This window comes from Saimiri boliviensis, chromosome 11 (genome assembly GCF_048565385.1).
Source record: "Saimiri boliviensis isolate mSaiBol1 chromosome 11, mSaiBol1.pri, whole genome shotgun sequence".
Lineage (NCBI taxonomy): Eukaryota > Metazoa > Chordata > Mammalia > Primates > Cebidae > Saimiri > Saimiri boliviensis.
This window is the reverse complement of record NC_133459.1, coordinates 25,571,668-25,597,217: the sequence shown is the minus strand read 5'-3', so window position 1 is coordinate 25,597,217 and position 25,550 is coordinate 25,571,668. Positions and strand designations below refer to the sequence as shown.

Sequence of the window (25,550 nt, the reverse complement as noted above, 5' to 3'; positions counted from 1 at the left end):
TTTGCCGAGAAAACATTCAGTCCAGGGGCATCCAATTAACTAGAAGGCTAATCTTTTATTCACCCAGCATATTGTTCATCAAGCACCTACTGCATGCCAGGTACTGTTCAGATGCTGGGGTACAGGAGTATAAAAACCAAGTCCTTGGATCTTCTAGAGCTTACTTCAAATAGGTAGAGCCTGGTACAGTAAGTTAAATTAGGTCAGAGTCTTTATCTTGGGGATCTGAATTGAGAAGCATGAAGAGACTGAGGCAGGTAGCAGATGCTGAAACTGAAAGCATGCAGAGAAAAGTCATGGCTGGGGTGCAGGATCCATGAATACACAGAAGGTTTGAAGGAACAGAAACGGGTCTTACATGGTAGAAGAGAATAAGTCATGAGGCATTCCTACATACTGTTCTTTCTGTTCCTTCACCCTCTCCTCATTCCCAACAACACCCTGATTTACCTTTAATTAAATCCCTGCACCAGATCAGACCATGTGTTTTAGGACACATAAGTTCAGTCTCCTTCCCACAGTGAGAAGTTCAGGAACTTAGACCTAGACCAAATAGGACGTTGCATTCACTTGGCCACAGGGGTTGGAAAAGAGCCTGTGACCCCAATCAGATGCAAGGGGGCAAAGTTGCTGGGAGCTTCTGGAAAAGGAGTTTTCTTTCTTAGGAGAGAATGTGGAAGAATTGCCTTTCTTTCTCTGGATGAGCCACCTGGAATTGCTGTACACAGTTTGCCATAATGAAAGAAGCCAGCCTGAGAGTGAAATCAATACACAGAGAAGAGCCCAGCCCAGAGAATCATACAAAAATGGAGCCAAAGTGACCAGAGTAACCAATCCAGTCACCCAGCCTACTCCCGCACTTCCAGTTAAGTTAGACAGTTAAGCGAGTCAGTTCATTATTGTTTAAGGCAATTTGAGTTGGGCTGTTATTTGTGGGCCATAGCTTTCTAACTAATGAACTCCAACTCATTCTTCAGGTCTTGGTTGACAGACATTTCCTTCTAGATGCCTTCCCTGTCATGTAGATTTGGGAGGAAGGCGTGCCCTTCCCGTGGGATCCTACTGTCAAACTGCATTACAGTTCTTTGTTAGTGTGATTGCTTTATTTCACCAGACCCAGCCCTGAGAAAGCAGGCTTTGTGGATCATAATCATTGCATCTCCAAGGCTAGGAACAGTGCCTGGCATGTATCTGTTGCCTAAATGAACAAATAAGTACAGTGAAACGAGTGGGAAAAGCTGAGAGATATGAACCTATTTACTTTCCCAACTGTTTAGTCAGAAAATGCCCCCGACACCACTCTTTTTCAAACCTCAGTACACACCACAGGATTTGTTTTTGTTTTTGAGAGACAGGGTCTTACTATGTTGCCCAAGCTGGCCTTGAGCGCCTGGGCTCAAGCCACTGCCCCTCCCACCCCAGCCTTCCAAGTAGCTGGAACTACAGGTGTTTACCACTGTACCTGGCCTCCCTCCCTCTTTACTCTTTGTCCTGTAAAGACGCTCATCTGAGGTGAAACTCATTTCTTCCCAGGCTGTCTACTTATATACTTTACTGCTTTGTTCAAACCTGCCTGATTGCTTACTGACCTAAGGTCTTTTACCTTCCCACGGCACTTGGATCAAACCTCACACGACTTAACTTTATTAAATACTGATTATAATTACTATTTAATATAAGTCCCAGGCCAGGCATGGTGGCTCATGCCTGTAATCCCAGCACTTTGGGAGGCCAAAGCAGGAGGATTACTTAAGCCCAGGAGTTTGAGACCAGCCTGGGCAACATAATGAAACTTTGTCTCTACAAATAAAAAAATCAGCTGGACGTGGTGGCATGCACCTGTGGTCCCAGCTACTTGGGAGGCTGAGATGGGGGAGGCTTACTTGAGCCCAGGAGGTTGAGACTGCAGTGAACCCTGATCATACCATTGCACTCCAGCCTGGGCGTGAGAGGGAGACCCCATCCCCCTGAAAAAAAGTTTTTCAAAGTTCTACCTAGAGTTTTCCAGGTAACATTGTGTTAGGAAGAAAGAGGAGGCAGGGAGAAGTATTTTATCACTGACATTGCTTAGAATTGTAGGTGCACAATGATGGTAAAAGCAGATGGACTTTTAGTTGGTTTTATTATCACCTTTAAATTCCTTATAGAGCCGGGCGCGGTGGCTCAAGCCTGTAATCCCAGCACTTTGGGAGGCCGAGGCGGGTAGATCACGAGGTCGAGAGATCGAGACCATCCTGGTCAACATGGTGAAACCCCGTCTCTACTAAAAACACAAAAAATTAGCTGGGCATGGTGGCGCGTGCCTGTAATCCCAGCTACTTAGGAAGCTGAGGCAGGAGAATTGCCTGAGCCCAGGAGGCGGAGGTTGCGGTGAGCCGAGATCGCGCCATTGCACTCCAGCCTGGGTAACAAGAGCGAAACTCCGTCTCAAAAAAAAAAAAAAAAAAAAAAAAAAAAAAAAAAAAATTCCTTATAGACTATGCAACCCCCTAAAGCCTGTAGGTAGAATATTTATATATATTATGTTTATTGTAAACAAATATTTATATATATTATGTTATTATCACTCCTTTTTAAAAGGTAAGACCCAAGTCTCAGAGATATTAAATAACTTACCCAAGATCATACATATTTTAAATACTGTAACTGGTAAGAACCCAGGTCAATTTGGCTCAAAGGGTTTCTGTGCTGGTCTACCACAAATGCCACCCTCACTCCCACCTGTATTAAGAGAATATCTCGGCCAGGCATGGTGGCTCTAATCCAGGCAAGGTAGATTACACCTGTAATCCCAGCACTTTGGGAGGCTGAAGTGGGTGGATCACCTGAGATCAGGAGTTTGAGACCAGCCTGGCCAACATGATGAAACTCTGTGTCTACTAAAAATACAAAAATTAGCCAGGCATGGTGGTGCACACCTATAGTCCCAACTACTCTGGAGGCCAAGGCAGGAAAATTGCTTGAATCTGGGAGGTGGAGGTTGCAGTGAGCAGAGATAGTGCCACTGCAATCAAGCCTGGACAACAGAGCAAGACTGTCTCAAAAAAAAAAAAAAAAAAAAAAAGAACTGAGTATGGTGGCTCACACCTATGGTCCCAGGTACTCAGGAGGATGAGGCAGGAGAATTGCTTGAACTTGGGAGGCAGAGGTTACATTGAGCCAAGATTGTGCCCCTGCACTCCAGTCAGGGTGAGAGAAAGAGCGACTCTGTCTCAAAAAAAAAAAAAAAAAAAAAAAAAAAAAATTAAGAAAAAGGAGAGAGATAGTAAACAAACCCAGAAGAAGATAGGAATGTCAGGCTTTAGGAACCAGCTTAAAGGATCTTTGAGAACATTCTGATTTTCAGGCAAAGCCTGTGATCCAGTTTGTAGCGACATATAAGGACTCTCTCTTAACTACAACCCCATGAGATTTATCATATACACATTTAACATACCTGCTAATTTCAGACCTAAGCCCTAGTGTAATGAGGCTCAACCTAAAGGGTCAACGTCAAAGAGTATGAAAGTTACCGATGTCTAACGACCTTCCACAAGATGCCAACTAGGAAAGATAGGAAGCAGAGAGCCAAGTGCTTCTAACTTCTTAAAAAATAGCATGAATGAGTCTGAACAAGCAAGATTTAGATTATAGTCCCACAAAATTAACAGAACACTTACTAAATGCCAGGGTAGATGCTACACTTTCACATTTGTCAATTCATTTAAGCTTCACAATACACATTGATTTCCATGTATTAAGGTTATGTAGGTGCAATATCATAACAGAATCAAGTAAGTTCTGACAGCAAATAAAACTCTTTAAAAAATTCCTTACTCTAATAAAAAAAGAGAGAAAAAAAATTCCTAACACACTCTCCATTCACTTAATGATATGTTGTCTTAAAGGCAGAATTATTTGAATATCCAGACACTTCCACAAAAATCTTTCCTTTTGTTCCTTCTTTAATCTAGCTCAATGGCTTCTCAAATTTTAGTATGCCTAAGAATTACTTATACGGAGCAGTAATAATTACAAAAATAGCTAAAACTTAGCTTACTATGTGTCAGGCCCTGTCCTAAGTACTTCACATAATTACCCTTGAAAATCCATTAAGTTGTCCATAAAATACAACAAGTACAGTTTTATGCATACAAGCTGTGTTTCCTTGAGCAAGTTCTTTAACTTCTCTGTCTCAAGCTCTACATCAGAAAAAAAGATAATAACTGTACATAGCCTAAAAGGGTTGTTGTGGGAAACGAAAAGTATTTGTAAAGCACTTTGAGTGGTTACTTTGATAGCTAAGTGGCAGAATCAGAAATAAAATCCAAATATGCCTTTTCCATTGCACCAAGAGAGTTCAAGACTTATAGCACAGGCTGAACATGGTGGCTCACACCAGTAATCTCAGCACTTTGGGAGGCTAGGCAGGAGGACTGCTTGAGCCCAGGAGTTTGAGACTAGTCTGGTCAACATAGTGAGACGCTATCTCTACAAAAAATTTAAAAAATTAGCCAGGTGTGGTGGTGTGCACCTGTAGTCCCAGCTACTGGGGAGGCTAAGGTGGGAGGACCACTTGAACCCAGGAGGTGAAGGCTACTGTGAGCTATAATCATGTCACTGCACTCCAGCCCGAGGAACAGAGCAAGGCTCTGTCTCACAAAAACAAAAACAAAAACCCCCCAATTAACAAAAAACATACAGAAATCTTCCTGCTGGGCATGGTGGCTCACACCCAGCACTTTGGGAGGCCCAGGTGGGCGGATCACCTGAGGTCAGGGGTTCAAGACCAGCCTGACCAACCTGAAGAAACCCCATCTCCACTAAAAATACAAAACTAGCCAGGTGTGGTGGCAGATGCCTGTAATCCCAGCTACTCAGGAGGTTGAGGCCAGAGAATTGCTTGAAACTGGGAGGTGGAGGTTGCAGTGAGCTGAGATTGCGCCATTGCACTCCAGCCTGGGCAACAAGGGTGGAACTCCATCTAAAAAAAGAAAAAAAAAAAAAAAAAAGAAAAAGGAAAAGAAAAAAGAAATCCTCCTAAAAGTCATGAAAAGGAGCAATTATATTTCTGGTAGGTATCCAGCGATCCTCCCACCTCAGCCTCCCGAGTAGCTAGGACTAGAGATGCTACATGCAACCACACCTGGCTAATTTTTGTATTTTTTTATGTAGAGATGGGGCTTCACCATGTTAACCAGACTGGCTGGTTTGGAACTCCTGAGCTCAAGTGATCTGCCTGCCTCAGCCTCCCAAAGTGCTGGATTATAGGTGTGAGCTACTATGTCCAGACTTAATTTAATCTTTTAACAATTATTTGAGCACCTATTATACACTAGGCTTTCTTACACATGCAAAGGTTATTGTGGTAAATAAGACAGAACTCTAGTTGGGTACGAGAGAAAATAAACAAACATATAAATCGGTAAGATGAATTCAGATGGTGGTAAGTGTGATGAATATAAAACAAGTGGTAGGATATACTCTATCCATTTTTGTTTTATTTTATTTCTTGAGACAGAGTATCACTGTGTCACCCAGGCTGGAGTGCAGTGGCACAATCTCAGCTCACTACAATATCTGCTTCTCAGGCTCAAGTAATTCTCCTGCCTAAGCCTCCCAAGTAACTGGGGTTATGGGCATGCATCACCATGCCCGACTAAATTTTGTATTTTTAGTAGAGACGGGGTTTCGATATGTTGGCCGGGCTGGTCTTGAACTCCTGACCTCAGGTGATTCACCTGCCTCAGCTTCCCAAAGTGCAGGGATTACAGGCATGAGCCACTGAACCTGGCACGATATACTTTAGGTATAGTGGTCATGGAAAGCCTCTCTGAGGAATTAATATCTGAGGTGAGACCGGGCACGGTGGCTCAAGCCTGTAATCCCAGCACTTTGGGAGGCCAAGGCGGGTGGATCACGAAGTCAAGAGATCGAGACCATCCTGGTCAACATGGTGAAACCCCATCTCTACTAAAAATACAAAAAATTAGCTGGGCATGGTGGCGCGTGCCTGTAATAACAGCTACTCAGGAGGCTGAGGCAGGAGAATTGCCTGAACCCAGGAGGCGGAGGTTGCGGTGAGCCGAGATCGCGCCACTGCACTCCAGCCTGGGTAACAAGTGCGAAACTCCGTCTCAAAAAAAAAAAAAAAAATTTGAGGTGAGATCTAAATGCTGAGAAGTAGCAAGTTACACAAAGATCTGAAGGAAAAGCATTTCAGGCATATGGAAGAACAAGGATAAAAATAAGAACAGTCTTGATAATGCTGAGGAAACAATGAAAGCCAGTGTGGTTAGAGCATAGTGATGAAGGGACAGAGTAAGATGAGCAAGATGAGCTCAAGGAGGTGAGCAGAGGTCAGATCCTAAGGGTGTTTTACAGGTCATGGCAAGAAGTTCATGGGGCCAGGAACTGTGTCGGTCTTATTTACTGCTATATTATTTTCCCAGTGTCTAGAACATTTCTGTCATATAGTAGACATTTAATATTTGCTTGAAAATATGTCTGAATTAAAAAAAAAAAAAAAGAAAATATGACTGAAGTAATAAAGAGTTCCTAGTTCTGCCCTCTGGTACTTCAAGGCATGAGTTTACTCCATCATCTAAAGCAGAAGTTAGCAATCTTATCTGCAAAGTCCCAAACAGTAAATATTTTAGGTCTTATAGACTTAGGTCTCTATCACTACTACTCAGTTCTACCATTGAATCACTAATGCAAACATAAGCAATACATAAATGAGCACGCTGTGTTCCAATGAAACTTTATAAAAACAGGTGGCAGGCCGGGCGCAGTGGCTCAAGCCTGTAATCCCAGCACTTTGGGAGGCCGAGGCGGGTGGATCACGAGGTCAAGAGATCGAGACCATTCTGGTCAACACAATGAAACCCCGTCTCTACTAAAAATACAAAAAATTAGCTGGGCATGGTGGTGCGTGCCTGTAATCCCAGCTACTCAGGAGGCTGAGGCAGGAGAATTGCCTGAACCCAGGAGGCGGAGGTTGCGGTGAGCCGAGATCACGCCATTGCACTCCAGCCTGGGTAACAAGAGCGAAACTCCGTCTCAAAAAAAAAAAAAAAACAACAGGTGGCAATTGGCCGGGCATGGTGGCTCAAACCTGTAATCCCAGCACTTTGGGAGGCTGAGGCGGGTGGATCACGAGGTCAAGAGATTAAGACCATCCTGGTCAACACGGTGAAACCCCGTCTCTACTAAAAATACAGCCGGGCGCGGTGGCTCAAGCCTGTAATCCCAGCACTTTGGGAGGCTGAGGTGGGTGGATCACAAGGTCGAGAGATCGAGACCATCCTGGTCAACATGGTGAAACCCCGCCTCTACTAAAAATACAAAAAATTAGCTGGGCATGGTGGCGTGTGCCTGTAATCCCAGCTACTCAGGAGGCTGAGGCAGGAGAATTGCCTGAACCCGGGAGGCGGAGGTTGCGGTGAGCCGAGATCGCGCCATTGCACTCCAGCCTGGGTAACAAGAGCGAAACTCCGTCTCAAAAAAAAAAAAAAAAAAAAAAAAACAAAAAATTAGCTGGGCATGGTGGCACGTGCCTGTAATCCCAGCTACTCAGGAGGCTGAGGTAGGAGAATTGCCTGAACCCAGGAGGTGGAGGATGCAGTGAGCCGAGATCGCACCATTGCACTCCAGCCTGGGTAACAAGAGCGAAACTCCATCTCAAAAAAAAAAAAAACAAAACAGGTGGCAATAAATTTGAATTTAAAGCTTATATGGGCCGGGTGCAGTGGCTCACACCTGTAATCCCAGCACTTTGGGAGGCCGAGGTGGGCTGATCATTTGAGTTAGGAGTTCAAGACCAGCCTGGCCAACATGGTGAAACCCCATCTCTACTAAAATACAAAAAAAAAAATTAGCGGGTGGCATGGTGCATGCCTGAAATCCCAGCTACATGGGAGATTGAGGAAGGAGAATCCCTTGAACCCAGGAAGCAGAGGTTGGGGTAAGACACAATCATGTCATTGCACACCAGCCTTAGCAACATAGTGGGACTCTGTCTCAAAAAAAATTAAAATAAAATAAAGCTCATATGGAAATACCAGAGAACATGAATAAAAAAAAATATATATTGAAAAGGATGAACGAAGTTGGAAGACTCCTAGTTCCCAACTTCATAACATACTACAATGCTACAGCAATCAAAACAGTGTGGTACTGGCATAAGGACAGATATTTAGATCAATGGACTAGAGTTAAGAGTTCATAAATACATCTTTAAATTTACAGTCAATATTTCTGACATGAGTGTCAAGACAGGCTGGGCACAGGGGCTTGCACCTATAATCCCAGCTATTTGGGAGGCTGAGGCAGGAGGATCACTTGAGACTAAGAATTTGAGACTGGCCTGGGCAACACAGCCAGACTCTGTCTCTTGGAGAAAAAAAAAAAAAAAAAAAAAAAAAAAGAGTGTCAAGCAATTAAGTAGAAAGAAAAAAAATAGGATTTTCAGCAAATGATGCCAGAACAAGTAGATGTTCATATGTAAAAGAATGAAGTTGGATCCCTACCTCATGCCATATATAAAAATTAATTCCAAATGGATCAAAGACCTACATATAAAATCTAAAACTATAAAACTCTTAGAAGAAAACATAGGTGTGAATATTCATGACCTTGGATTAGGCAATGTTTTTTTTTTTTTTTTTTTGAGACAGAGTTTCGCTCTTATTACCCAGGCTGGAGTGCAATGGCGCGATCTCGGCTCACCACAACCTCCACCTCCTGTGTTCAGGCAATTCTCCTGCCTCAGCCTCCTGAGTAGCTGGGATTACAGGCACGTGCCACCATGCCCAGCTAATTTTTTTGTATTTTTAGTAGAGACAGGGTTTCACCATGTTGACCAGAATGGTCTCGATCTCTTGACCTTGTGATCCACCCGCCTTGGCCTCCCAAAGTGCTGGGATTACAGGCTTGAGCCACCGCGCCCGGCCTAGGCAATGTTTTTTAAGACACAACACCAAAAGCACCAGCAACAAAAGAAAAAAAGTTTAGTTGGGCATGGTGGTGTGTGCCTGCAGTCCCAGTTACTCATGAGGGTGAGGCAGAATGAATACATGAGCCTGGGAGGTTAAGGCTGCAGCAAGCCATGACTACACCACTGCACTCCAGTGAGGGTCACAGAAAGAGACCCCATATCAATTTTTTAAAAAAGATAAAAGATAAATTGAATTTCACTAAAATTAAAACTTTTATGCAAAGGCACCATTAAAAAAATGCAAAGACAGCCAGGCGTGGTGGCTCACACCTATAATCCCAGCACTTTGGGAGCTGGAGGCAGGCAGATCACGAGGTCAGAAAATCAAGACCATCCTGGCTAACACAGTGAAAACCTGTCTCTACTAAAAATACAAACAATTAGCTAGGCATGGTGGAACACACCTGTAGTCCCAGCTACTCAGGAGGCTGAGGCAGGAGAATCACTTAAACCCAGGAGGTGGAGGTTGCAGTGAGCTGAGATCATGCCACTGCACTCTACCCTGGGTGATAGAGACAGATTCTGTTAGAAAAGAAAAGAAAAGAAGAAGAAAGGAAGGAAGGAAGAAAAGACAACACACAAAGGAATAGAAAAAAAAATTCAAATCACACACATCTTAAACTCAACAACAAAAAAAGACAACCCAATCAAAAAATGAGTAAAGTATCTGAATAGACATTTCTCCAAAGAAAATACAAAAATATGGACAATAAGCAAATGAAAACACGTTCAACATCATTATCCATTAGGAAAATGAATATAAAAACCACAATAAGATATCACTTCACACTCACCAGGAGTGCTATAATCAAAAACATTGATAATAAGAAGTGTTGGCAAAGATGCAGCAAATTGGAACCCTCATACATTTCTGTTGGGAATGTAAAATGGTGGTGCCACTTTGGAAAACAGTTTGGCATTTCCTCAAAAAAGTTAAACACTGAGTTACCATATAACCCAGCAATTCTACCCTTGAGTATATACCAAGACAAGTGGAAAAAAAAAAAACATGTCTACACAAAAATTTGTACACAAATGTTTATAGCATCATTATTCATAATAGTCAAAAACTAGAAACAACCCATGTTCCACCAACTGATGAATGGATAGACAAAATGTGGTATATCCAAATGACAGAATGCTATTTGGCCACAAAAAGAAAAGTATCGATTCATGCTATAACATGGATGAATCTTAAAAACATTATGCTAAACAGCCATATATTTTATACTTCCATTTATGCAAAATGTCCAGAATAGGAAAATCCATAGCAACAGAAAATAGATTAGTGGTTTCTGGGGTAGGGCCAGTATGGGAGAGGGGAGTGACTGCTAAGATGGGTAAGGCGTTCCATTTTGGGATGACAAAAACATTCTAGAATTAGATAGCAGGGATGGTTGCAAAACTTTGTGAATATAGTTTGTGAATAGTCAACACCACTGAATTGTACACTTAAATAACAAACAAGCAAACAAGCGGCATTCTGGATTTGGCCCACTGGCCGTAATTTGCTGATCCGTGATTTAAAGACAGTCCTCACAAAAGGAACTCTCTCACAAAGTCAGATCTCTGATCCATCTTTTTCTTTTGCTTTCTTTCTTTTTTTTTTTTTCCAGATGGAGTCTCGCTCTGTCACCCAGGCTGGAGAGTGGTGGTGTGATCTTGGCTCACTAAAACCTCCACCTCCTGGGATCAAGCAATTCTCCTGCCTCAGCCTCCCGAGTAGCTGGGATTACAGGCGTGCACCACCGTGCCAGCTACTTTTTGTGTTTTTAGTAGAGATGGGGTTTCACCACGTTGGTCAGGCTGGTCTTGAACTCCTGATCTTGTGATCTACCGGTTTCAGCTCCCAAAGTGCTGGGATTATAGGCGTAAGCCACTTTAACCAGCATTTTTTTTTTTTTTTTTGAGATGGAGTCTCGCTCTGTCACCCAGGCTGGAGAGCAGTAGTGTGATCTTGGCTCACTGCAACCTCGGCCTCCCTGGTTTAAGCGATTCTCCTGTCTCAGTCTCTCTAGGTAGGACTACAGGCATGCGCCACCACGCCCAGCTAATTCTTTTTTGTATTTTTAGTAGAGATCGGGTTTCGATATATTGGCCAGGCAGGCTGATCTCGAACTCCTGACCTTGTGATCCGCCCGTCTCAGCCTCCCAAAGTGCTGGGGTAACAGGCATGAGCCACCGTGCCTGGCCTATTTTTTATTTTTTATTGAGACAGAGTCTCACTCTGTTGCCCAGGTTAGAGTGCAGTGGTATGATCTTGGCTCACTGCAACCTCTGCCTCCTGGGTTCAAGAAATTCTCCTGCCTCAGCCTCCTAAGTAGCTGGGATTACAGGTACGTGTCACCACACTCAGCGAATTTTTTGTATTTTTAGTGGAGACAAGGTTTCACCATGTTGGCCAGGCTGGCATCCTTTTCTTTAAACATGACTGTTTAATGAACTTGGTATCTAGTTTATTTTTCTAAAATGTTATTATTTTAAAAAGTGCTGACAAGTCTTTGTTAGAATCAGGTTACACTATGCCCATGGAACTGCTCTGGTCTACCAATGCTATTCAAAAAGGAAATCAGTCTAGTATCATATGACTTGTTTCCATAAATTCATAATTTGAATTTATGCTAAAATGATATAAGAAACAACATGGAAAAAGCAAGCAGGCCAGATTGTAAAGGTGAGATACATAATGTTTGCAATTGTTTAAGGATAATATTAAGAAAACTAATAAGGCAAGAGAATAAATCCACCAAGCCAGGAACTATCCAGTAAGGCCTTTTTAAAATACACACATGGTCGAGGGGGAAAGAATAGGAACTCTGGAGCCAGAGAAGCCTGATATAAATCTTTTAAATCTTATTCCTACCACTTATCTGACCTTAGAAATGCTCAGTTTTATTCTGATTTGTAAAGTGAGATTCCTTTCCTCTTCTCTCTACCATGTGTCTAATACTGTGCCAAGAAATCCCACAAATGAATGAAATAGGAGGAATCAAAGTGTGATCACAACTTCCAAGGTGATCTTGGAAGATCCCTGGTGATACATATAAAATGAAAGCAAGCAACTCCCCAGAAAAGTGAGGACTGCAGGCCATGGCTGGAATCCCAGGATATTTGGCTCTTGTCCAGTTGTGACAATAAAACTCATGAGATGAGCTGGCACATATAACTAAAGAAGGATGTGGAATGCTCAGCAAAAATGTCCAAGGAAAGTGGAAAACTGATTGGGTCTTATACACCAGAATGGCTTAAAATTAATCCTAATTAATTTAAATTTAAATTGTTTAATCTCAACCTCCCTTCTGGCTCTCTTACTTGGTTGCAGCCACTACAACAGTTCTTTGTATTTTCTTTTACTTTTAAAAAATGTTTAATGGAGATGGGGTCTTGCTACGTTGCCCAGGCTGGTCTCAAACTCCTGGCCTCAAACGATTCTCCTGCCTCCCAAAGTGCTGGGATTATAGGCATGAGCCACTGTGCCCCAGCCAGTTCCTTGTTTTTGTTTTTTGTTTTTTTTCCTTTCTTCCTTTTTTCTTTTCTTTTTCTTTTTTTTTTTTTGAGACAGGGTCTCCCTCTGTTGCCCAGGCTGGAGCAAGCTGTATGATCACAGTTCACTGCAGCCTCAATCTCCTAGGCTCAAGCAATCCTCCCACGCCAGACTCCCTAGTAGCTGGGACTACAGATACACATCACCACAGCTGGCTTTTTGTATTTTGTAGAGATAAGGTCTTGTTATGTTGCCCAGGCTGGTCTCAACCCTGGGCTCAAGTGATTCTCCCATTTCAGCCTCCAAAGTGATGGGATTACAGGCATGAGCCACTCTGCTCAGCCCTTTGTTATTTTCCTAATGAACAATTTAAACTTTCTATTTTGAAACAATTTCAAACATAAAAAAGTTTGCAAGAATAGTAGAAGAATGCCCATATATACATTTTACCTAATTCATAAATTAATCTTTTTCCCTCTCCCTTTCTCTCTATACCTCCAGACACACACACACACACACACACACACACACACACACACACACGCAAAGCACTTCTTTTCCTGAACTATTTGAGAATCATAGACTTCAGGACCCCTTACACTCAACTACTTCAGTATATAATTCTTTTTTTTTTTTTTTTTGAGACAGAGTTTCGCTCTTGTTACCCAGGCTGGATTGCAATGGCGCGATCTCGGCTCACCACAACCTCCGCCTCCTGGGTTCAGGCAATTCTCCTGCCTCAGCCTCCTGAGTAGCTGCGATTACAGGCACGCGCCACCATGCCCAGCTAATGTTTTGTATTTTTAGTAGAGACGGGGTTTCACCATGTTGATCAGGATGGTCTCGATCTCTTGACCTCGTGATCCACCCGCCTCGGCCTCCCAAAGTGCTGGGATTACAGGCTTGAGCCACCGCGCCCAGCCTCAGCATATAATTCTTAAGAACACTGGTCTTTCTTTTATTTAACCAGAACATATCAAAATCAGGAAATTAAACACTGACACAATACTGTTGCCTAGCATACAGTCCATATTTAAATTTCACCAACTGTCCAATAATGTCCATTTTATTTTCTTCATTCAGAATCCAATCCGGGATCACACACTGTATTTGGTTTATGTTTTCTTAATGTCATTAAGAAAATTAGTCATTTTCTCTGTTTCTTTTAATCTGGGACGGTTCCTCAGACCTTTTTTGTTTCTTATGACACTGACATTTTTGAAGACTGCATCAATTTTGGCCCCTTCCCAGACCTAGAATTAGTTATTTTTCCAAGGATCCCTGGTTCCTTTTAATAGAGAATGGTATTTAGAAAGTAGCAACTCATAATTACTAAGGCATCACTGTTTCTAAATTACCTTTGAGTGGACAGAGCTGGAAATAATAGATAAATATAAATTTCTATATATGTGGTTTATTTTTATTTTTTTAGAGACAGAGTCTCACTCTGTTGCCCAGGCTGGGGTACAGTGGCACAATCATAGCTCACTGCAGCTTTGACCTCCTGGGCTCAACCTCCTGAGTAGCTAGAAGTACAGGCAAGTGTCACCATGCCCAGCTATTTTTTATGTTTTATTTGTGGAGATCCTCCGGCCTCAACCTTCTGAGTAGCTAGAAGTACAGGCAAGTGTCACAGTGCCCAGCTATTTATTATTTTTTATTTGGAGAGATGAGGGTCTCCCTATGTTACCCTGGCTGGTCTCTAGCTCCTGGCCTCAAGCTATACGTGTTTTTAAAATCATGAGTTTATATTGAAACAGGCTAACTCCAATCCAGTACCTCAGAGTTCTTCCTTGTCTTTCCCTATTCCATATTTGAATTTCCCTTCTACATTGAGAACTCTGGTTCCTAACAACATTGGCTTATTTATTCAATTCTATGACATATACAAAGTATGTCATAGAATAGTTACAGAATTGCTACAGCAATACTACTACAAATGATAATTCTACTAAGTAGTCACGCCTGCAATCCCAGTACTTTGGGAGGCCGAGTCGGGTGAATTGCAAGGTCAGGAGTTTGAGAGTTGCCTGGCCACATGGTGAAACCTCATCTCCACTAAAAATACAAAAAAATTAGCTGGGGCCGGGTGCGGTGGCTCAAGCCTGTAATCCCAGCACTTTGGGAGGCCAAGGCGGGTGGATCACGAGGTCAAGAGATCAAGACCATCCTGGTCAACATGGTGAAACCCCGTCTCTACTAAAAATACAAAAAAATTAGCTGGGCATGGTGGCACGTGCCTGTAATCCCAGCTACTCAGGAGGCTGAGGCAGGAGAATTGCCTGAACCCAGGAGGCAGAGGTTGTGGCGAGCCAAGATCGCGCCATTGCACTCCAGCCTGGGTAACAAGAGTGAAACTCTGTCTCAAAAATAAAATAAAATAAAATAAAATAAATAAATAAATAAATAAATAAAATTAGCTGGGCATGGTGGAGGGTGCTAGTAATCCCAGCTACTTAAGAGGCTGAGACAGGAGAGTTGCTTGAACCCAGGCGGCGGAGGTTGCAGTGAGCTGAGATCACGCCATTGCACTCCAGTCCTGGTGAGAGTGTGAGACCCCACCTCAAAAAAAAAAAAAAAATTGTCTGGTTATGGTGGCTCATGCCTGTAATCCCAGCACTGTAGAAGGCCAGAGTAGGATCACTTGAGTTCAGGAGTTTGAGACCAGCCTGGGCAACACAGCAAAACCTTGTCTCTACTAACAATCTTTTAAAAAAATAAAAAATAAATTACATGAGTTAGTTGGCATCCCACTTCCCAACTTTGTTGATTTAATTTTACTTTTTGAAAACGTAAGTCTCAACATGGTTCTAAAAGTAAAAATGGGCCAGGTGCAGTGGCTTGTATCTGTAATCCCAACAGTTTGGGAGGCCATGGGAGGCAGATCACTTGAGGCCAGGAGTTCAAGACCAGCCTGGGAAACATAGTGAAACTCCATCTCTACTAAAAATACAAAAATCAGCCGGGCATGGTGGCGCATGCCTGTTGTCCCAGCTACTCAGAAGGTTGAGGCACAAGAATTGCTTGAACTCAGGAGGCAGAGGTTGCAGTGAGCCAAGATCACGCCACTGCACTCCAGCCTGGGTGATAGAGAGAGGCTCTGTCTCAAAAACATAAAATAAATAAAAGTAAAAACTACAAAAAGGTCCAGAGAAGAGTTACTCACCTTTCTCTACCCTTCCACCTCATACCTCCTGCCCGCTGGAGTGAACAATTTCATTAGTTTCTGCTTTTCCATCCTGTGCTTCTGTTTACAAAAACCATCAAGTACATATTTCAATTCTTGTTCTTCCTTCTTTGTTACACCAAAATTGGCAAAAATTATACTAAAATGGCCCTCAAGCATATGGAATATATGATCATCCCAGTCAACATGGTAAAACCCCGTCTCTACTAAAAATACAAAAATTAGCTGGGCTTGGTGGTGCGCATCTGTAGTCCCAGCTACTGGGGAGGCTGAGGGAGGAGAATTGCTTAAACCTGGGAGATTGCAGTGAGCTGAAATCACGCTGTTGCACTCCAGCCTGAACAACAAGAGCGAAACTCTGACTCAAAAAAAAAAAAAAATTGAAAAGTGTCTTGAAAGCCAACCTGTGATCTCTCTGGCCTATCATTCTGCACTCATCTGTGAAATTCCTCTTTCTTTATGTTTTCATTTTTTGTTTATTTATTTATTTTTGAGACGGAGTTTCACTTTTGTTTCTCAGGCTGTAATGCGATGACGTGATCTCAGCTCACCACAACCTCTGCCTCCTGGATTCATGCGATTCTCCTGCCTCAGCCTTTCAAGTAGCTGGGACTACAGGCATGCGCCACCATGCCTGGCTAATTTTGTATTTTTAGTAGAGACAGGGTTTCTCCATTTGGTCAGGCTGGTCTTGAACTCATGACCTCAGGTGATCTGCCCACCTCGGCCTCCCAAAGTGTTGGGATTACAGGTGTGAGCCACCGAGCCTGACCCCATGTTTTCATTTTTTAAGGCATAGAGACAGGGATCTTGCCATGTTGCCCAGGCTGGTCTCAAACTCCTAAGCTCAAGCAATCTGCCTGCCACGGTGTCACAAAGTACTGAGATTACAGGTGTGAGTCACCATACATGGCCTGTGAAATTTCTCAAAATGATGATGGGCACGTTGGGGTCTGCGAGGGAATATTTGTTGAGCATTATGTTTGATAGAAGAGCAAAGGAGTATGATGATAGGAGTAAAAGTTGGTACAAACACTATGAAAGGCAATTTTGGTAATATTTATCAAAATCAAAGACACATATCCTCTGACCGACAAATTCCACCCCAGGTATTTATCTGATAGAGATATACCCTGAATGTGCCAAATGATGTCATAAGGAATGACCTCGTACATGCAAAAATTGGAAGTAATCTACATGTCCATTGGTAGGGACAATTTAATTATGGGTTTACATATACAACAGAACACTCTGAACCATGAAAGAATTAGAAATCAGAAATATCTTTATGTATGAATATGGCAAAATTATGAAAGTATCTTTTCAAAGATACTTCATTGTTTTAGACCTTACTTTTTTAGTAAGTTGTTGGTCTTCTTACTAAAATAGCAAATATGTTAGGCTAACATTTGTGAGAAAAGTAAGAATTTTATGCGTAAAATTTATCTGAAAGAATACTAAAACTGAGTATATTAGTTGATTCCATGTAAGTGGATTAGGTAGCTGGGAAAAATAATAAGATGACTTTTTAAACTTTTTGAATTTGAACCATATGAATGTTGACCTATTAAAATATAAGGTGGATGGATCACTTGAGAACAGGGGTTTGAGACAAGTGTGGCCAACCTGGCAAAATTCCATCTCAAGCAAAATAAAAAAATTAGCTGGTTATGGTCTTGCATGTCTGTAATCTCAGCTACTCAGGCTGAGACACAAGAATTGCTTCAGCCCAGAATGCAGAGGTTGCACTGAGCCAAGATCAGCCACTGCACTCCAGCCTGGGTGACAAAGTGAGACCCTGTTGCCAAAAAAATAAAGAAAGAAAGAAAAGAAAGAGCGGGGCTCGGTGGCTCACGCCTGTAATCCCAGCACTTCGGGAGGGCAAGGTGGGTGGATCACAAAGTCAAGAGATCGAGACTATCCTGGCCAACATAGTGACACCCCGATTCTACTAAAATACAAAAAATTAGCTGGGTGTGGTGGTGCGTGCCTTTAGTCCCAGCTACTCAGGAGGCTGAGGCAGGGGAATCGTTTGAACCCAGGAGGTGGAGGTTGCAGTGAGCCAAGATCGTGCCACTGTACTCCAGGCTGATGACCAGAGCGAGACTCTGCCTTAAAAAAAAAAAAAAAAAAAACGCCGGGCGCGGTGGCTCAAGCCTGTAATCCCAGCACTTTGGGAGGCCGAGGCGGGTGGATCACGAGGTCGAGAGATCGAGACCATCCTGGTCAACATGGTGAAACCCCGTCTCTACTAAAAGTGCAAAAAATTAGCTGGGCATGGTGGCACATGCCTGTAATCCCAGATAGTCAGGAGGCTGAGGCAGGAGAATTGCCTGACCCCAGGAGGCGGAGGTTGCGGTGAGCCGAGATCGCGCCATTGCACTCCAGCCTGGGTAACAAGGGCGAAACTCCGTCTCAAAAAAAAAAAAAAAAAAAAAAAGAAGCCAGGCGCAGTGGCTCAAGTCTGTAATCCCAGCACTTTGGGAGGCCGAGGCGGGTGGATCACGAGGTCAAGAGATCGAGACCATCCTGGTCAACACGGTGAAACCCTGTCTCTACTAAAAATACAAAAAAAAATTAGCTGGGCATGGTGGCACGTGCCTATAATCCCAGCTACTCAGGAGGCTGAGGCAGGAGAATTGCTTGAACCCAGGAGGCGGAGGTTGTGGTGAGCCGAGATCGCGCCATTGCACTCCAGCCTGGGTAACAAGAGTGAAACTCCGTCTCAAAAAAAAAAAAAAAAAAAAAAAGAAAGGAAAGGAAGAAGGGAGGGAGGGAGGAGAGGGAGAGAGACAGAGAAAGAAGAAAGGAAGGAAGAGAGAAAGAGGGGAAGGGAGAGACAGAAAAGAAAGGAAAAGGAAGAAGAGAAAAAGAAAAAGAAAAGAAAGAACGAAAAAGAAATCCAAATTAACCTGGAGACTTTTTAAACAGTCATCTCTGTAGGTACAAATTCTATCAACATACGGGAATGAAAACAAATATCATGACTAACTAAAGTCTGAATTTTAAACTGACAGGAAATGTAAACTATAAAGTCAAAAAGTAAAAATCAGATCAGATTATTAAGACAGAAGCTAGAGAAACTGCATGGTTGAACAGGGATGGGGTTATGAAAGCTACCTCTAATGTAGAAAATAAAAAAAAGCCAACCAAACTAACAGGTTTTTATTGAGCATCTACTAAATGTTCAACACTATGTCATAACAGTTCTCTTTCAGCTTCCCTTTGCATTTTTTCAAAAGCATACAGTGGAGAAAATTAGAAAACCCAGGAAAAAATGTTTTGCTCAGACTGTAAAGAAAATATCATAATCAGTAACCACCAAAAGGCAGGAGTTTTTACTGTTGATTTTCCCTCTTATCGCACCGTTACCTCCCACTAATCACCTTTTCTTAATGTCAGAGATCATCTATAAGAAAGGAAAGGAGCCGGGCGCGGTGGCTCAAGCCTGTAATCCCAGCACTTTGGGAGGCTGAGGCGGGTGGATCACGAGGTCAAGAGATCGAGACCATCCTGGTCAACATGATGAAACCCCGTCTCTACTAAAAATACAAAAAATTAGCTGGGCATGGTGGCATGTGCCTGTAATCGCAGCTACTCAGGAGGCTGAGGCAGGAGAATTCCCTGAACCCAGGAGGCGGAGGTTGCGGTGAGCCGAGATCGTGCCATTGCACTCCAGCCTGGGTAACAAGAGCGAAACTCCGTCTCAAAAAAAAAAAAAAGAAAAGAAAGGAAAGGAAAAGGTTCATATGTAACCTTTCATTACATATGAAATGAGGTTCATATGTAACAATGATGGAAATAAAATAGGGAAGGAAATGACTGAAGAAGTTTTAAACAGTTAGATGCCATCAAATAAGCATCTTGGGACTGGCAACTTAGGAACCTTTAAGAGCATTCTATAAATAACAACAATAATAGCAGCTGTCTGTTTTATGCCATGGACTTTTACAATATACTAGCCAGGTGTCCCCAAACTTTTTACACAGGGGAGCCAGTTCACTGTCCCTCAGACCGTTGGAGGGCTGCCACATACTGTGCTCCTCTCACTGACCGCCAATGAAAGAGATGCCCCTTCCTGAAGTGCGGCGGGGGGCCGGATAAATGGCTTCAGGGGGCCACATGCAGCCCACGGGCAGTAGTTTGGGGAAGCCTGATACTACATAGTATACTAGGTACTTTACATAAACTAACTTACTTATTCCTCTTCATACACCTAAGAGACATTATTTTACAGATGAAGAAATGGCCTTTAGAAGTTAAAGGACTGTCTATGGAATATTGTTCTGGAAGCTCGAATTAAAAAAAAGAAGTTAAAGGACTTCTGCAAGTTCATATTGCTTATAGAGATATTTTAATTACTATTTTGTGTAATCCAAATAGTATTCCCTCCAACTTCAAACTAAGAAAGAGGGAAACAGATGGCTTTTTGGAAGTTAGACTGTAAAAATCAACACAATTGAGCTTTCTCTCCTCCTTGGCTACCATGATACCATGTTCTCCTCAGACCTCTATGGCTATCCTTACTGTCTCCAGTGGGTGGAGGAAAAGGAAAAGTAGGTACTCTCTAAATCAGGTGTCCCCAAATTACGGCCCGTGGGCCACATGCGGTCCCCTGAGGCCATTTATCCGCGCCCCCCCCCAACCCCACACTTCAGGAAGGGGCACCTCTTTCATTGGTGGTCAGTGAGAGGAGCACAGTATGTGGCGGCCCTCCAACGGTCTGAGGGACAGTGAACTGGCCCCCTGTGTAAAAAGTTTGGGGACGCCTGCTCTAAATGTTGAAACACCTTGGTTCTTGGTCCTGGAATCTTTTCTTGCTCCTCCTACTTTTCACCTAGGTGATATTATCCAGGCATCCTACTCCACGGCTCTACAGAGCAGTGGTTCTTAACAATTTTAGTTTCAGGACCCCCTTACACAATTAAAAATTACTGAGAATCCCAAAGAGCTTTTGTTTATATGGATTATATCTATCAATATTTACCATATTAGAAATTAAAACAATTAAAAAAAAAAAAAAAAAAAAACCAGGGTCTTGCTCTGTCACCTAGGCTGGAGTACAGTGGCACAATCACAGCTCACTGTAGCCTTAACCTCCTGGGCCCAAGTGATCCTCCTACTTCAGCCTCCCAAATATTGGGACAAGTATGCACCACAATGCCTGGCTAATTCATTTTTTAAAAAAATTTTAGGCTGGGTGTGATGGCTAAAATTTGAAATTACATGCCTGTAATCCCAGCACTTTGGGAGGCTGAGGCGGGAGGCTCACTTGAGGTCAGGAGTTCAAGACCATCCTGGCCAACATGGCGAAACTTCATCTGTAAAATAAAAAATTTTTTAGTAAAGACAAGGTCTCACTATGTTGCCTAGGCTGGCATATTATTAATTCACTAAAAAACAACAACAAAAAACACATTTTAAATGAAAAAACTCGGGCCGGGCACAGTGGCTCAAGTCTGTAATCCCAGCACTTTGGGAGGCCGAGGCGGGTGGATCACGAGGTCAAGAGATCGAGACCATCCTGGTCAACATGGTGAAACCCCATCTCTACTAAAAATACAAAAATTAGCTGGGCGTGGTGGCGCCTGCCTGTAATCCCAGCTCGGGAGGCTGAGGCAGGAGAATTGCTTGAACCCAGGAGGCGGAGGTTGCAGTGAGCCGAGATCGCGCCATTGCACTCCAGCCTGGGTAACAAGAGCAAAACTCCGTCTCAAAAAAAAAAAAAAAAATGAAAAAACTCTATTTTCCAAGGCAAAAGAATTTAATGAAAAGAGTGGCATTGTTTTGTATCTTTGCAAACTTCTTTAATGTTTAGTTTAATGGAAGACCAGTAGATTCTCACCTGCTTTTGTATTCAGCCCATTGCAATGTCATGCCATTTTTAGTTGAAGTATATGAAAAAAAATCCAGCCTCACAAAGAAGTTGGAATTGGAAGGAATATTTGAGTAACCTTTTCAGGTAACTGTATTTCTTTCTTTGATACTATGCCAAAACTCAACAAGTACTGATTTCTTTAGGATTACAATGTGGGCCAGGCACAGTAGCTCACACCTGTAATCCAAGCACTTTAGGCAGTTAAGGTGGGTGGATGGCTTGAGCTCAGGAGTTTGAGACCAGCCTGGGCAACATGATGAAACCCTGTCTCTACAAAAAAAAACACAAAAATTAGCTGGGCATGGTGGCATGTATCTGTAAACCCAGCTATTCAGGGAGCTGAGGCAAGGGGATCACTTGAGCCCAGGAAGTTGAGGATGCAGGGAGCCATGATGGCACCACTGCATTCCAGCCTGGGCAACAATGCAAGACACTGTCTCAAAAAAAAAAAAAAAAAAAGATTCAAAATGTGATCTTGGCTGGGTGAAGTGGCTCATGCCTGTTCCCAGCACTTTGGAAGGCCAAGGTGGGAGAACTGCTTGAGGCCAGGAATTGGAGATCAGCTTGGGCAACATACCAATACCCCATCTCTACCAAAAACAAAAAACAAAAAACTCACACACAAAACACATGATGTTGAGGAAGGAAAAAGAATGAAACTAACATTATGGAGTCTCTGTGTCAGACACAATAACAAAGCTGAATTTATGGACCAAAGGTCTGGCCTATCCACGGACTAGACAGGAGAAACTTGAACAAGGTTTTTGTTTTTAAACATTTTATTATTTTAGTTTAATTTTTAGAGATGAGGTCTTCTATGTTGCTCAGGCTGGACTTGAACTCCTGGGCTCAAGCAATCCTTCTGCCTCAGCCTCCCAAACAGCTGGGACTATAGGCATGTGTCACTGAACCTGGCTTTCTTTTTTTTTTTTTTTTGAGACGGAGTTTCACTCTTGTTACCCAGGCTGGAGTGCAATGGCGCAATCTCAACTCATGGCAACCTCCGCCTCCTGGGTTCCAGTAATTCTCCTGCCTTAGCCTCCTGAGTAGCTGGGACTACAGGCGTGTACCACCATGCCCAACTAATTTTTGTATTTTTAGTAGAGAGGGGGTTCTACCATGTTGACCAGGATGGTCTCGATCTCTTGACCTCGTGATCCACCCGCCTCGGCCTCCCAAAGTGCTGGGATTACAGATGTGAGCCACTGCGCCGGCCATGAACCTGGCTTTCATTTTTTCCTTTTTTGAGACTGAGTCTCGCTCTGTTGTTTAGGCTAGGGTGCACTGGTGCTATCTTGGCTCACTGCATCTTCCGCCTCCTGGATTCAAGCAATTCTCATGACTTAGCCTCTTGAGTAGCTGGAATTACAGGCATGCACCACCATGCCTGGCTAATTTTGTAGTTTTAGTAGAGATGGGGTTTCACCATGTTGGCCAGGCTGGTCTCAAACTCCTGGCCTCAAGTGATCTGCCCTCCTTGACCTCCCAGAGTGCTGGAATAACAGGCATGAGCCACCATGCCCAGTGTCTTTTTTCAAAATACCTATTCTTAGTGTATATCCCCATAGCATTGCTTTGATGCTAAAATAAAGTGTGGGTGTTTACATATGTGTGGATGTATACATTATGTGTATGTGTATAAGAAAACACTTTAAATTATATATTCCTGTATGCAGGTAGGAATCTGTATTCACTATCCAAGCCAATAGTAAAACTAGTGGTATGGAATTCAACAAACTTTTTTAAAGCACAAAGCAAATAATATGTCCAAAAAAAATAATTAATATGTGACTATGTAAATCACTGATCTTGATTTGGATTTAGCTGCCTATTAAAGGAGAAGTAATCTTCAGATATAGCCTGCAGAGAAACACTTGTTTATGCCTTGACAAGGCCAAGAGAATTTCTGCAGACAGAGAATAGAGAGCAGGCCATGGGCATCTAGGGTGCAAACTGGCTCTCTTACCTGCAGCTCTGCTTCCAAGCCCAGCCGCCGGATAAACGGGTCAGTGACATGGTAGCGCCGCTCAAAGCTTAGAGCACCCCGCTCCTAGGGGACAGAAACAAATTCATGATTTCATTGATTCAATTAAATATGATTTATTATGTGCCTACTATATATCCAGCCCTTTGCTGGGCACCACAGGAGCTAGAGAAGACAACAAGGAACTGTCCTACAGGACCTTGTATTATTCTTGGGCAAGGATTAGAGAGTAATAGGAGATAGTAGTATGTAATTAAGCACTAAGTTGTACTGTTCAGTTTTTTTTATTTTAAAGAAAGCAAAAAAAAATTTAAAAAGGAAAGAAGAAAAATTGGAAACAACAAATAAGGAATAGTTACATATTTAGGTTGGATAGGGTGGGCATCATCTTTAGGACACATATGGTATACAAAGGGAAAAAAACCCTGCTGATTATATGCCTTTAGGAAATGGCCTCTGTCCTTGAGGACCACTCAGTCTAATGAAATCACACACAAAGAACTCCCACAAATGGACAAAGCTAAAAGGATTCAGGGGCTGGGCATGGTGGTTAACGCCTATAACCCCAGTACTTTGGGAGGCCGAGGAGGTCAGGATTACCTGAGGTCAGAAGTCTGAGACCAGCCTGGCCAACATGGTAAAACCCTGTCTCTACTAAAAATACAAAATTAGCTGGGCGTGGTGGCTCATGCCTGTTATTCCAGCTACTCGGGAGCCTGAGGCAGGAGAATCACTTGAAACCAGGAGGCGGAGGTTGCAGTGAGCCAAGATTGTGCCATTGCACTCCAGCCTGGGCAACAATAGCAAAACTCCATCTCAAAAAATAAAAATAAAAAATAAATAAAAGGATTTAGGGATGCAGGGAAAAATAAATGTACCAAGCACATGGCTCATGTAGAGGTACACACTCAATCCTTCTAAATATTGATGACAGCTTATGCTGCGTGCCACTTGGTTTTTAAAAAATTTTTTGTTAAAATTTTTTTTAGCACTTTTTAGCACTTAACTTTCAAAGAACTTTCTCAAGCTCAGATTTCATTCTTAAGGTCAGCCTACAGGCAGACAGCCATTATCGTCATTTAACAACATAAAACTGAGGCACAGGAGGTAAAATGACTAAAAACCTATAGGTAGTTAATTAGGGCAGTGGTGAGATTAAGCTCCTGACTCCAACTGGGGATTCTTTCCAGTGCTGGTGCACATCATGCCTTGGTTTAATGTATTCCATTAAACCTCTATGGCTCCTTTACTGAGGGTTTTCCTGACAAAGCCTGGGGCTACTTCACTAACTGAACTTGACTGCCCAGTCACCCATTCATCTCACAGGTATCAGAGTGTCTCCTACATACAAACTGCAGAAGGCAGGCTTCAGCACAGGAAGCCTCGAAGAGAATCCAAGCTGAACTGGATTAAGACTCTCCCAGGATCTCTTACATATACAACATGGCATCTGGAGCAACATGAAGAAGTTATACCTACTCTTGCGCACCACCTGCCCAACACACGGATGTGTATGCATCTGCACAACACACTGACAGCTTCCCTCCCTCGCCAGCCTGCATTATCTTAGCAGCCCAGGCACAAGTACGTGGACAGAGCCTCCATGAAATCCATGTTCTTAGACAATCAAGACAGAGAGGAAGAGACCTTGATTCTAGTTCTGGGTCTGCCACTAACTAGCTATGTGACTTTCTGCAAGTCACAGACTGTTGATCTGTTTTTTAATCTGTAAAACAATCTATGGGAACGAAAGGATCTCATGATCTGGTTCAGAAGTCTGGGCTGCTTACCTTGATCTGCCTACGGATAAGGTCTCTAGTTATGTTGACTTTTGCCATCTTTTCTTAATGGGTTCAACAGAAGGAAGCTATAGGAGGATCTTCAGGACCCCTGAGCATTCCAGCCAAGCCCAGGTCCACAAAACACACATTTAATTACCTAGAGAAGAAAAAAAGCATCAGACTTTAGAGGAGGAGAATAAGGTGGCTCCCGAGACCTAATTCCACCCCTAAAACAGCCCATCCCTAAAACAGTGAACTG

The 25,550-nt window shown here is 42.8% G+C and overlaps 1 protein-coding gene across 6 annotated transcripts in view; it reads right to left on the bottom strand.

Annotated features, from left to right (window-relative positions):
• Positions 1-25,550, bottom strand: part of WDTC1 (WD and tetratricopeptide repeats 1) — an 83,891-nt gene that overhangs the window by 27,738 nt on the left and 30,603 nt on the right. For 5 of the 6 annotated variants that reach the window (XM_010345903.3, XM_074380328.1, XM_039473565.2 and 2 more), the window contains 2 exons: positions 25,301-25,448; positions 23,493-23,576 (listed from right to left, as the gene is read on the bottom strand). In XM_010345903.3, coding sequence (XP_010344205.1) covers positions 23,493-23,576; positions 25,301-25,348 — 132 coding nt within the window. In that variant the 5' untranslated portion in view covers positions 25,349-25,448. Of the gene's footprint in view, positions 1-15,627; positions 15,709-23,492; positions 23,579-25,300; positions 25,449-25,550 lie in introns of those variants that run through there. The other variant, XM_039473567.2, reaches the window with a different exon arrangement.